A 12500-nucleotide genomic window follows, 5' to 3' on the forward strand; every position below is an offset into this window, starting at 1 on the left:
GTGTGTGTGTGTGTGTTTATATCAGTGCCTGAGCACTGCAGTAAGGCTGGTACTGTAAGCATGGCTGGAGTGACAGGTGTTTCTCAGCGCCCAGTTCAGCATTCTCCCCCTTCCCTCCCCCTCCTCTCCAGAGCGTCTAGGATTCAGTTTTTCCCAGATAGGGTGGTTTCCCCGCCCAATTGGGCTGCTTAGGATGGCTTGTATGCGGCTAAAAATGTGCAAAAATGGCATTTGGGCAGGTTTTTCTGTAGAATTTTGGCCATAGAAATCAATAGTATTTTGTTCAAATTGGGCGAGATTTAGTGCTTCCAGGCGGGGTTTTAGCAGTTGTTTTTTGGGCTAGAAATCATCACACACATCTGGCAACCCTGCTCGGGTTATGGAGACAATAGCCTTCACATTGAACCCCATGGGATTCTGGGATGCTATTTCAGACACGGACAGTACATGTGTGAAGAGGTGTAGAGATGAGGAACGCCGACTGTACTGTACACACACATGTAGGCACAAATGCAGATATGCACATGCACACACATGCAGTACACACACATGTGCACAAACATGTGCACACACACACACACAAACACACGTATAGGCACACAAGTACAGACATTGGCACACGCGCACTCTCTCTCTCTCTCTCTCTCTCTCTCTCTCTCTCTCTCTCTCTCTCTCTCTCAAACACATACACTCACACACGCACACACTCAAAAACACACACACACACACACACACACACACACACAAGCTCAGACATACACATACACATTTACAAAAATGCATACACACTTTCGTACAGCGCATAAGAGGTCGTTTGCACAGCGATCCGTGTCTGTGAGTGACAGCAGGTCTTCTGAATCCCCAGTGATCTGTACAGATGTCCTGCCTCTACGTTTCATACCATGCCACAGTGTTTCGGGGTGAAGCAAAATGGAGCTATTTTTGTCTGCACTGAATGAGCTCGGCCCACTCAGAAATACCTCTCCCTTTCCTCTTCTCATCCCCTCTTCTCCCTCTCCCCCTCCTCTCCCCCTCCTCTCCTCTTTCCCACCTCTCTCTCCTCCTCTTCTCGTTCCTCCTCTTCCCCTTCTCTCCCCCTCTTCTTCTCGTTCCTCCTCTCCCTCTCCTCTCCCTCTCCTCTTCCCCTCCTCTCCCCCTCCTCTCCCTCTCCTCTTCCCCTTCTCTTCCCCACCTCTCCCCCTCCTCTTCTCTTCACCTCCCTCCTCTCCCCCTCCTCTTCTCGTTCCTCCTCTTCCCCTCCTCTTCTCTCCTCTCCTCCCCTCTCCTCTCTTCTCCTCTCCTCTCCTCTCCCCCTCCTCTCCCTCTCTTCTTCTCTTCCTCTTCCCCTCCTCTCCCCCTCCACTCCCTCTCTTCTTCTCTTCCCTCCTCTTCTCTTCCCCTCCTCTTCCCCTCCTCATCTCCTCTTCTTCTCTCCTCTCCTCTCCCTCTTCCCTCCTCTCCCCCTCCTCTCCTCTTCCCCTCCCTTCCCTTCTTTAGCCATCCACCCACAGGAGAAGGCAAAGCCATCAGATGCCCCCTTGCCATGCTCAACACCCACCTACATGCACAGGCACCCACCCCCTTCCCATCCCCTCAACACCCACCATGAAATGCTACAGGGCTACCGGCAGCCCAAACCTCCTTTCCCCTTGACACACACACACGCACGCACACACACACGCACGCACGCACGCACACACACACACACACACACACACACACACACACACACAACACATGCACACACAGAGAAACAGCACATGCACACACCCTGTATCCCCGATGGCCTCTGATCAGCCCTGCTCACAGCCCCGCTCCCAATCTCTTTCCCTGAACACCCTCCCACCTGCACCAGCCCCATCCCCTCCCCTTGAACGCAACCCCCCCCCCCCCCTCCCAGCCTCCCTGTATCACCCCCCCACTCCCCACTCCCTACCCCACTCCCCACCCCCTACCAATCCTCCACAGGGCTACAAGGCTACTGACAGCAGCGTTACCATGGCATCTGCCATCACATGAATTCCATTTCCCCTCTGCAATGCCCCACCATCAGTCACTTTGCTGCCAAGCCATTCGTAATAATGTATTGCAATTTTGTGTGTGTGTGTGTGTGTGTGTGTGCTTGTGTGTGTGTGTGTGTGTGTGTGTGTGTGTGTGTGTGTGTGTGTGTGTGTGTGTGTGTGTGTGTGTGTGTGTGTGTGTGTGTGTGTGTGTGTGTGTGTGTATGTGTGTGATGTGTGTGTAGGTGTGTAAGTTATGGGGGGCTCTGACGCAGGCATAATCATGTCCCAAATATTCCCTTATCACAAAAATGCTAATTTAATCTGTACAGTAATATTCACTGGTGTGTGTGTGTGTGTGCGTGCGTATGTGCGTGCGTGCGTGTGCGCGTGCTGTCCTTGGCCTGGCATAGAGGGTTCACAGAAAGTAGGCGTCCATGCCCTCGGCTAGGCTGGCATGCTGTAGTTGAGTGTTGTGTGTGTGTGTGTGCGTGTGCGTGTGCGTGTGCGTGTGCGTGTGCGTGTGAGTGTGAGTGTGAGTATGTGCGTGTGCGTGTGCACGCTTTTGTGTGTGGGTGTGAGTGTGTCTGTGTCTGTGTCTGTGTCTGTGTGTGTACCCACTAACTGCAGCCAGCTAGTCTCCAAATGAGTCACTCTGCGTATACAGCCTATTTAATTAGCGTGTTATGCATGTGTCACCGCACTGCTTCCTCCATGAAACAAGTTTCAATTAGGACTTAAGTCAATGCCAAGGAGAAGCATGACTACTAATAGAGCCTCGGAGTCTAGTTTGTTTGTTCCAGCAAGTAGCGTAATTAGGGACGTGCTTTGAGAGTCTATAGGAAGTACTGTGCAGCTAGTACTTCAGACGACCCTGATTCATTCTCAAGGTCACGGGAGGTCAGGTCAGCCATGCTGTGTCCCGGGGTCAAGCTCAGTCCAAATGTTTGAGGAAGAGATCAGTTTTATTGGCATTGTTCCCATTATCGCCCATTTCTGTCTCGGTTTCCGCTTAAAATGATGATTTACGATGTGAAAGGAATGCAGTTATCCCCGTGAAACACACAAATTTAGTTCCCATATAAATGCTTGTTTCAAGTGTCAACTTGTAATGTTTATTTTAAACCGACTTGGCATTCCAAACGTGTCTCGCCACCTGCCTGACAATAGACTTGCTTAGCGAGTGGCCAGCGAGTCGCTTGTCCTTGAGATGACCCCTGGGCCCCCCTGGGCCCCCCCTGGGTATGTTGTTATTATCGTGCGCAGTTACAGTGCAGAGGTCACCATAGACCAGCCCCCAATAGCACTGCTGCACAATTCATTCCTTGCACTATTACTGTAGAACGTTGAGGAGTTCCGGGTATCCACCAAGGATACCCGGAACTCCTCAACATTCTAATAGTGCAAGGAGTGAATTGTTCAGCAGTGCTATTGGTGCAGTTTACAGTGTTAATTCAACACTTAGAGAGTCCATTTTACATATTTTAGTGCATTTGGTCTTGCAGTACAATCGAAGTGAATGTTTTACTGTTTAGCTACACAGCCAGTGTATGACCTGTGACAATACTGCAGAAGTGTTATAGCAGGTATTGGGGGTTACGTTAGCAGATTGCTATGTTTGTGTTCAACATGATAAAATAATCTCAATTACTGTCGGATGGTTGTCTAATACAGTTAACTTTGTTGTTGTGTTTTTCTGTTTGTGCAAATAAGGCAGCAGACAATTCATAGACTAAATCATGGTTATAGATAGATTGCAAAACATCCTGTGGTTATTAAACTTTAAGAGGTCCATTAGGCCTGCTATTAACAATTTACGTGTAAGCTGCTTTATTTTCGAGAGCAGTAAGAGGGGAAAGATTTTTGCACCTGACAAGTGTCAGCTACTGTGCCTCTTTTGACATTGCAATACATGCATTGACTCCTGAATCTGTGTGCAGCATTTGCAGTGCTGGAGAGATGTGATGACACACGAGCTGCTGGTGTTGAAAGGGCTCATGGAGTGTAGTAGCTTCTGACATGTTTTAAATGTCTCATGTCTGAATAATTATCAATGCGGAGTGGAGTGTTTGTTTGTGATGTTGTTGTTGCCTAGATATGTCCCTAGGCACCAGTGACAGTATGGGGAGATCGTATGGTGGGCGGTGGTAGGCATAAGTGGCATAGAGCAGCCAAAGAATCTTTGAGAAATTTAGATCAAGAAATGATACCTACATACTACATACTACATACATTGCCACGTGTACGTTATGTTTTTAATTCTGAAAAAAAGATACTTCAGAATTAAAATTATTGGATATAGGAAGCACACGCTGGGTGTTCAGTAGCTCTAGGTACTCCCAGTCAAGATTGTTCTCCGTTGTGGTACCCAAGTGGTGGAACGGTCTCCCAGAGGCAGCAAGACTAAGCACATCTCTTGCAGCCTTCAAGAAACAACTAAAGACCTTCTTCTTTCGAGAGAATCTACTAGACTAATGCTTGAACTGGCCTTGCCCCAGGGCAGACTCCTGACATGATGTTTAGTTTAGTTTAGTTAAGTTTGTGTGTGTGTGTTTGTGTGTGTGTGTACTCGTTATTTACTCTTAAAAAAAAAAAACTAACCTTTCTCCTGTGCACTTTGTATTTGCTTGTGATATTGGCTTGATTATGTCCTCTTTTGAAAGTCGCTTTGGTTATAAAGCGTCTGCCAAATGCAATGTAATGTAATGTAATGTAATGTGTTCGTCCTTGCCTTGTTTCATCCCATAGCAACGAGCATGCATGGAACAACCAGAATTGTTTTAAAAGCGGAATTAAGTGTACAGGTTACATGACAGAGGAATAAGGTCATTCAGAATTTAAAACAAAAACCACCCACTTTATTCAGATATGAAATTTAATTCCGAATTGTGAAGTGTTTCCATCATCTTTTCAAAGTGGAATTAATTTCTTTTTGGTATTAAATTGAGTTAATTTAGAATTAAACGTCCAATGTGTACGAGCCAAATGTACAATGAGAGCATACAGCAGTCGTGCCAGCAGCAGTGAGGTGATGGCATGCAGTACTATGCTGAGGAGGTGCCGGTGGCCTGCGCTGGCCACTAGACCCTGAGAAGGGGCCACATTCTGCACTGGCATGGGAAAGCCACACACACACCCCTTCCCAAAATATGCTGTCCACTCACAGAGCTCCGTAAAGAGCCACTTACACATGAGCACGCACAGGCACACACACACGTGTGTGTGTGTGTGTGTGTGTGTGTGTGTGTGTGTGTGTGTGTGTGTGTGTGTGTGTGTGTGTGTGTGTGTGTGTGTGTGTGTGTGTGTGTGTGTGTGTGTGTGTGTTTGTGTGTGCGTGCGTGTGTCTGTCTGCGCGCACACATAGAAACAGACACTGGCGTGTGCACACACAGTCAAACACATGCGTGTTACACGTGCAAACACACACACGCGAACGCACGCACGCACGCACAACCACAGAGGGGAATGACCGCAGGGCTAATTTTACTCCAATGCGCCTCCTCGCTCCTCACCCTCTTCTGTTCTGCATGTGTGTGTGACTGTTCTCTCTCCTCTTCTCTTGTCTCCTTCGCTCCGCAGCCATAACCAAAGATCCACCACCTACTGGCACCCTGTGACGGGACAGCTCTCCCCCGAAAACGCAGAGTTCCTGCTACAAGACCTGTGAGTCCTTTTCACTGTCTAAATGAATGAATGAATGAAATGAATGAATGAATGCAACTTAATTGTCATTGTGCAGGTACAACGACATTGGTAAAGTGCAGATGCTCCCGGTGCTTAAAAATCAACAAAGAAACCTATATATATACTGTATACAAATAATTAAGATTTTAAAAAGTCAGCTGTGCAAAATTAAGTGTGTTAATTGCTTTTGGATAAAAACTGTCTTTTAGCCTGTTGGTTTTTGTACCCAGAGCCCTGTAACGCCTGCCTGATGGCAGCAGCTCAAACAGTTTATGTCCAGTATGGTAGGGGTCTCTGATGATTTGCTTGGCTTTCTTCAGACAGCGACAGGAACTTGGGCTTTCGGCCTTTTGCTGTGTTTATATTATTCAGATGGACAAGGAGGAAGATGGTGCACATTCTCGGGTTAAGGTGCAGGACCAAGGCTGATTGAGATTGTAAAGGGAGTGGAGTAGAGTAGAGTAAAGTAGAGTAGAGTTAGTTTCGTTAATCCTGAGGAAGAGTCAGCACACTGATTGAGATTTTAAAGGGTGTAGAGTAGAGTAGGGCAGAGTAGAGTAGAGAGTCGAGTAGAGAAAAGTACTTTTCTTAATCCTGAGGAGAAGTCCGCACACCTTTTTTTATGTTTTACTCCATGGCTGAAAAATAGATTTGAAGTGTGTGAACTCCTCACTTTGAAGCTGCATGTTCAAACAGGATATTGTGAGAGAGTGATAGGAAAGTAACGAGAGAGAGAGAGAGAGAGAGAGAGAGAGAGAGAGAGAGAGAGAGAGAGAGAGAGAGAGAGATATGAGGAAGTGATCAGGAAATGGCCGCTGACTGGAATCGAACACAGTGACAGGTCCCCAGATTTATGGTATGGCACCTTAGCCAACTGAGGCACAGCACCCCCTCCTCTATTCTTTCATATGACTATAGCCAGAGGCTACTGTGAGTTGGCTTCTGGAAGGACAGGGAGCCCTAACACTAGGTACAAATAGACGCAAATTTGGCCAAGCGAAACAAACTTCGCCATTCATTTCTATGAGGGAGGCGAAGGCAAGCAAACAGGAGTGAAGCAAAGCGAAATTATTCAACCAAGTTTAATATTATGCAAATGAGGAGAGATTTTTTTCAACAACATAAATGTTTCATTTGATTTGATTCACTGCGAGGACCTGATGATGGTTGAGCTGTCAGAATGGAACACTGAATTTCGCCTCTCTTTACCTCGCTCGTTTCGCCTGCTACGTGTCCCTAGCGTAATTCACTCATACTTGTCTGTCTATACTCTTCTGTATTACCAGTAGTATACATTCTACAGCAAAGGGAGTTCAGCGTTGGGTAGGCTGCAGAGGTACAGTAAGGAGATGAAGGGGAGATGAGCTGAGCTCCAGAGGGCTTCTGGCTGCTCAATTTAAACACTGACTGGCTGTCACCAGGGTTGCCAGATGAGGCTGATGATTTCCAGCCCAAAAAATGCTCAAAACCCGCCTGGAAGTGCAAAATCCCGCCAAATTCTATTGATTTCTATGGCAAAGATTGGACGGGTTTTTCTGCTAAATGCCATTTTTCCCACACACGGCCATCCTAAGCAGCCCAATTGGGCGGGAAACTGCCCAATCTGGCAACACTGACTGTCACACTTCTCTGGTTTTCCTCTTGCTGTCACAGCAGCTCCATGTCCCTGTACTCCCTTCGCTCGGTGACAACAGCGCTGTTCCACTATTCTTTTTTTTTTACTCTGTGACAGTGGCGCTGTTCCTCTGTTCCCTTCAGTATGTGACAACAGTTCTGTTCCCTTCAGTATGTGACAACAGTTCTGTTCCCTTCAGTATGTGACAACAGTTCTGTTCCTCTTCATATTGCTGACACTATGTGACAACATTGTTGGTACTGTATTGCTGTATTCCTACGGGATGATGTGACAGCATCACTTCTCTTGTACTCCTCTCTGTCACTGTGTGACATAAGTGCCCACCAAAGCTTTTACATCCTGCTGTTTCCTCTCCTCTGTCTGAATGTGCTCCTCCTTTTTATTTCATAATGTGTGTTCCAATATGCGACCTTGCGTCCTCCACTTGTGCTTGAGGCCTCGTACCAGGAAGTAATATGTCATGATGACCACTGGCAACATCACTATATTTCATTATCTCACAAAAGCTCAATTGTAAAGTCATTTTCTCATTTGCAAACTGGATGGTGAATGAAGAATAGTCCCCCAAAATTTGTTTTGGATAGGCTGACAGCTGGGAAACCTTATTGTTTTCTCAACGGAGGGGCCAGGAGGCGGGGCGAGGCCACAAGAACAAGTGGAGGACGCAAGGTCGCATATTGGGATGCACCCATAATGTGTTGCTCCTCAATCTCATGCATAATGACAATGGTCTTGTGTAATAATACCAATGGATCAATTAGTATCCTTTAGGTGATTGGTATCGCTTTAAAGAGGTTGTTAACTTACGTAGTAAAACAGTAACAGTGAACAAAATTCAAGAGAACATGATGACGCATTGGGCGAAACGCGTTGTTCGATCCGAAAAATAAAGTAAAGAAAAGTAAACAGTGTGCGGTGTCTCTTGAATTTTGTTCATTGATTCACCTTCTCCTGCCTCACACCTGCACCTGCATTACCGAGGGCTTGTGCACAAGGACTCTCTTGAACTTTAAAATAGTATCAGCTTTTTGCAGAGGTGTATAGAAGTTGAAGTACCGGTGAAAGACAAGACCACTACTAATGCTACGGTGGAATAACTGGTGTGACAGCAACTATGTAATTCCATGTAGGTCTTGTACTCACACCATGAATGTACTTTTACTTGTACTTTAAACACCTCTGGGTTTGAGGTACCTTTATTTATAATAGGGCTGCATGATTATGGAAAAAAATCATAATCACGATTATTTTGGTCAAAAAATCGTAATCACGACGACATTTTGAAGAGTTGAGATTGAGTTCACTCACAGTCTGGAGAGTTTGGAGAGAGAGGGTTACGTAACGCACAAGTTTATAAAGTTTATACCAAAAATAGAATTAGAGATTAAAATCTTTTATTCATACTTTAAAACCATAAAATGTGAGTTTGAGGTGAGATGAGTGTACCATGGGGAAGCCCTATAGGTACGTTATAATACACCTCTGGGCTTTAGGTACTGTACCATATGCCTTTTTTTCTAATATAAAACCATGATATGCGAGTTTGACATTTTGAAGAGTTGAGATGAGTTTACTCACAGTCTGGAGAGTATGGAGAGAGAGGGGGTTATGTAACACAGCAGATCACTTGAACAAGTTTATAAAGTTTATACCCAAAAATAGAATTAGAGATTAAAGGTACCGTAATCTTTTTTTTCTATTTTAAAGCCATAAGATGTGAGTTTGAGGTGAGATGAGTGTACCGTGGGGAAACCCTACTGTATGTGTGAAGACAGTCATATCTTGACAAGCGTGCTCTCCTCCTCCTCACACCCCGATGGGTTGTTTTATGTAACATATCGTTGCGGCATCATGCGGCTGACGGGTGAGCCACGCGCTTTTGATGCCTCACACACAGGATCAAACAGCAGCAGACAAAATATGTAAAACAACATCCAAACATCACAAAACTGTTAGACTTTGTGTGTTTGATTTCCCCAATTACTGTGAAAGTTTTTTTCTCAAAAGTTTCTACGAAGTTTCTTAAGGGTAGTGATTGGGGCTGCCACTTCATGGACCCAAGGCTTGGAGTTGTGAACACACCAAGAGATGCTTTATACTTGTGATTGTGATCGCTGTGAGGTTGAACTGAGCTGTAATGATGAGCACGGAGGCGAATGTGAATTATGGGGTCATTTCTGTGCATGTAACGTCCCCGGCCATTAAGCCAGGTGGAAGCCCCTGTAGTGTATTTAAGAGCGAGGCGAGGCGAGAGGGTGAATGAGTAATGGTGTGTTTCCATGTCGTCGGTAATTAAACACAGGGCGCTAAGAGCAGCTGGTTTTCATTTACATCATCGCAACACTTGACCTCGATTACATCCCCTGCAGCAAAGACACCGCGGCAGGCTGGACTTCAAGCTGCTGAATTCCACTGGCCACTAGTATTGATGCCATACAGTAGTATTGCATAATAAAAGCCCGCCTGGGAAACTCCAACACCCATTGTCATTGTGACACAGCACTCCACAGCACACAAGTGTTCACTGCAAACAACGAAATTGCATTTTATGCCTCACCCATGCAAGGGGGCAGCCCCAAATGGCGCCCCAAGTGGCAGAGCAGTGCAGCGGGATGGTATCATGCTCAGGGTACCTCAGTCATGGAGGAGGATGGGGGAGAGCACTGGTTGATTACTCCCCCCACCAACCTGGCGGGTCGGAAGTCGAACCGGCAACCTTTGGGTTACAAGTCTGACGCCCTAACCGCTTACCCATGATGCTTACCTGTGACCGATGAGAGTAAAGTAAGATGGTGGCATATATACCAAAAGGACACTAGTATTGATGCCATAGTATTGCTTGATGAGGGTTAAGTAACATGGTGGTATATACAGCTCTGGCAAAAATTGAGAGACCACCTCGAAATTATCATTTTTTCTGGTCCTACTACTTTTTGGCATGTGTTTCAGTAAAATGGACATTGTTGTTTCGTTCTATAAACTACTGACAACATTTCTTCCGAATTTTCAATGAAAATATTGTCATTTAGAGCATTTATTTGCAGAACGTTACAAATGGTCAAAATAACACAAAAATAACACATAATATATAAAAGACCATGAATTAAGGGTGTAATAAAGTGTAATTATTTGGACATACAGTTGCAGGGTAGACTTCAGCTGTTGGATTGCGCCAGATACAATCAGTATCAACCTCATGGTATTGCATGGGAGCAAAGCATGATGTAGTGGTGTATACAGAATAGACCATGACTGGATTATGTTACAAAATTGTGAGGGCATAGTAGACAAGGTTTGCCCTGTTGAACCCTACTGGCCACTATCAATGTCATAGTATCCCATGGAAGTAGGCTGGGGATGATGGGATATATAGAGAATGTGCCAACAGTAGAGTAGGACGACATATGAAAGCTATCTAGGATGCAGCAAAAGCAAACTGCTTGTTGTACTGTTTTTCCTCTCAATGATGGTGTTTTGCATACAAGTATAGTGTGTTGGTGGTATATGCACAACTGGCCATTACAAAATCTATTTAAATCTCTGTGCATTGTATTCTTAAAATGCTAATGAAGTGCTCAGTAAGTGTGACCCTCATAAATATGGGAATTGGTAGGATGGAAAAAGGACCATTTTCTGCAATACCAACTATTGAGGTTACTATGATTAAAAATCATGCAAATTGAAAATGAAATCAATTCACTTTTGTGGATGATGCACACAATGTTATGGATATTGCCATGCAGTTTTAAAGCTCTCAAAAGAAAGCACATGAAGGGGAGTGAAGAACAGATGAAAGAGGCTGAGAAAGAAGAAGAAGAAGAAGAAGAAGAAGAAGAAGAAGAAGAAGAAGAAGAAGAAGAAGAAGAAGTGGAAATGGCTGTCTAGTACTCTCTATTGATCATCAGGTGCTCATGTCTTCAGAACACATTTTAGCAGAAATGTTACGGACGTACACACACGTATATACCCTGCCTCTCCAGCTTCATACAGTGTGTATAAGAAGTGTTCTTTGAAGCAAGCTTATGTTTCACACTTGGGAGCACGCAGTCTATCCATGCACTGAGCAGGGTCTAACTTCAGTAGAACACTCAGTAGACCGCCTCTGGGTGTCTGCACTCGTGTGTGTGTGTGTGTGTGTGTGTGTGCGTGCGTGCGTGCGTGCGTGCGCGTGTGTGCGTGCGTGCGTGTGTGTGTGTGCGCGCGCGCGCGCGCGTGTGTGTGTGTGTGTGTGTGTGTGTGTGTGTGTGTGTGTGTGTGTGTGTGTGTGTGTGTGTGTGTGTGTGTGTGTGTGTGTGTGTGTGTGCTTGTGTGTGTGTGTGCGTGTGTCTGAGTAGGTTGCTCAGGGGGCCTGCCAGTAGCCGATGGATCCACCTCATTAGCTGTGTGCGTGTGTGTGTGTGTGTGTGCGTGGGTGTGTGTGTGTGTGCGTGGGTGTGTGTGTGTGTGCGTGGGTGTGTGTGTGTGTGTGTGTGTGTGTGTGTGTGTGTGTGTGTGTGTGTGTGTGTGTGTGTGTGTGTGTGTGTGTGTGTGTGCGTGTGCGTGGGTGGGTGTGTGTGTGCGTGCGTGTGTGTGTGTGTGATGTGAGTGTGTGTATATGTAAAACGTGGAGAGGAGATGAGACGAGGGAGAGAGAGCATGTCTGTAAATGACGACTGTGAATTCAAACTCATACACATACATTACCCTTGGGGACACGGACAAGAGAGCGTGCGAGAAAAAATGTAATTACTAAAGTACTAAGTATGACGACGGCTGATCGTCACGATTGACTTCATCACTCTCCCAGCCTCCTCAACTTCACAGTCTTTTGACTCACATTCACGTTGCGCATTACCAGCATCATAAGAGCATCAGTGCTGTGGTAATTATCCCCTTTCACTGTGACGTTGGAGAAATTACGTTTTGAAGTGAGGAAAGAGCTTTTGGATGGAGAAACGAGAGGAAATATGTCTGTCTCTGCCACCGGATGGAACCGCACGTCACATGAAAAGGGCCCATCAGTAGGCCTACTAGCCGTGTCCTCCTAGTGACGCAACTCCTTGCAACTAGTCAGGTCAAGAGCAATGCGAGTATTTTCTGAACTCCCGAAAAATGGGGAACTCTTCCCACTTTGGCGGGAAGCAAACAACCATTAGCAAACGAAGGGAGGCGGGTCAACCATGCCATTTGGGAAATGTTCA

At 45.8% G+C, this 12500-nt stretch overlaps 1 protein-coding gene across 6 annotated transcripts in view; it reads left to right on the forward strand.

Moving 5' to 3' along the window:
- Positions 1–12500, forward strand: part of LOC134447928 (pleckstrin homology domain-containing family A member 7-like) — a 208161-nt gene that overhangs the window by 112128 nt on the left and 83533 nt on the right. For all 6 annotated transcript variants that reach the window (XM_063197645.1, XM_063197646.1, XM_063197647.1 and 3 more), the window contains one exon: positions 5580–5663. In XM_063197645.1, the coding sequence (XP_063053715.1) occupies positions 5580–5663 (84 nt within the window). The remainder of the gene's footprint in view (positions 1–5579; positions 5664–12500) is intronic.

The sequence above is a fragment of the Engraulis encrasicolus genome, chromosome 4 (assembly GCF_034702125.1).
Source record: "Engraulis encrasicolus isolate BLACKSEA-1 chromosome 4, IST_EnEncr_1.0, whole genome shotgun sequence".
Classification (NCBI taxonomy): Eukaryota; Metazoa; Chordata; class Actinopteri; order Clupeiformes; family Engraulidae; genus Engraulis; species Engraulis encrasicolus.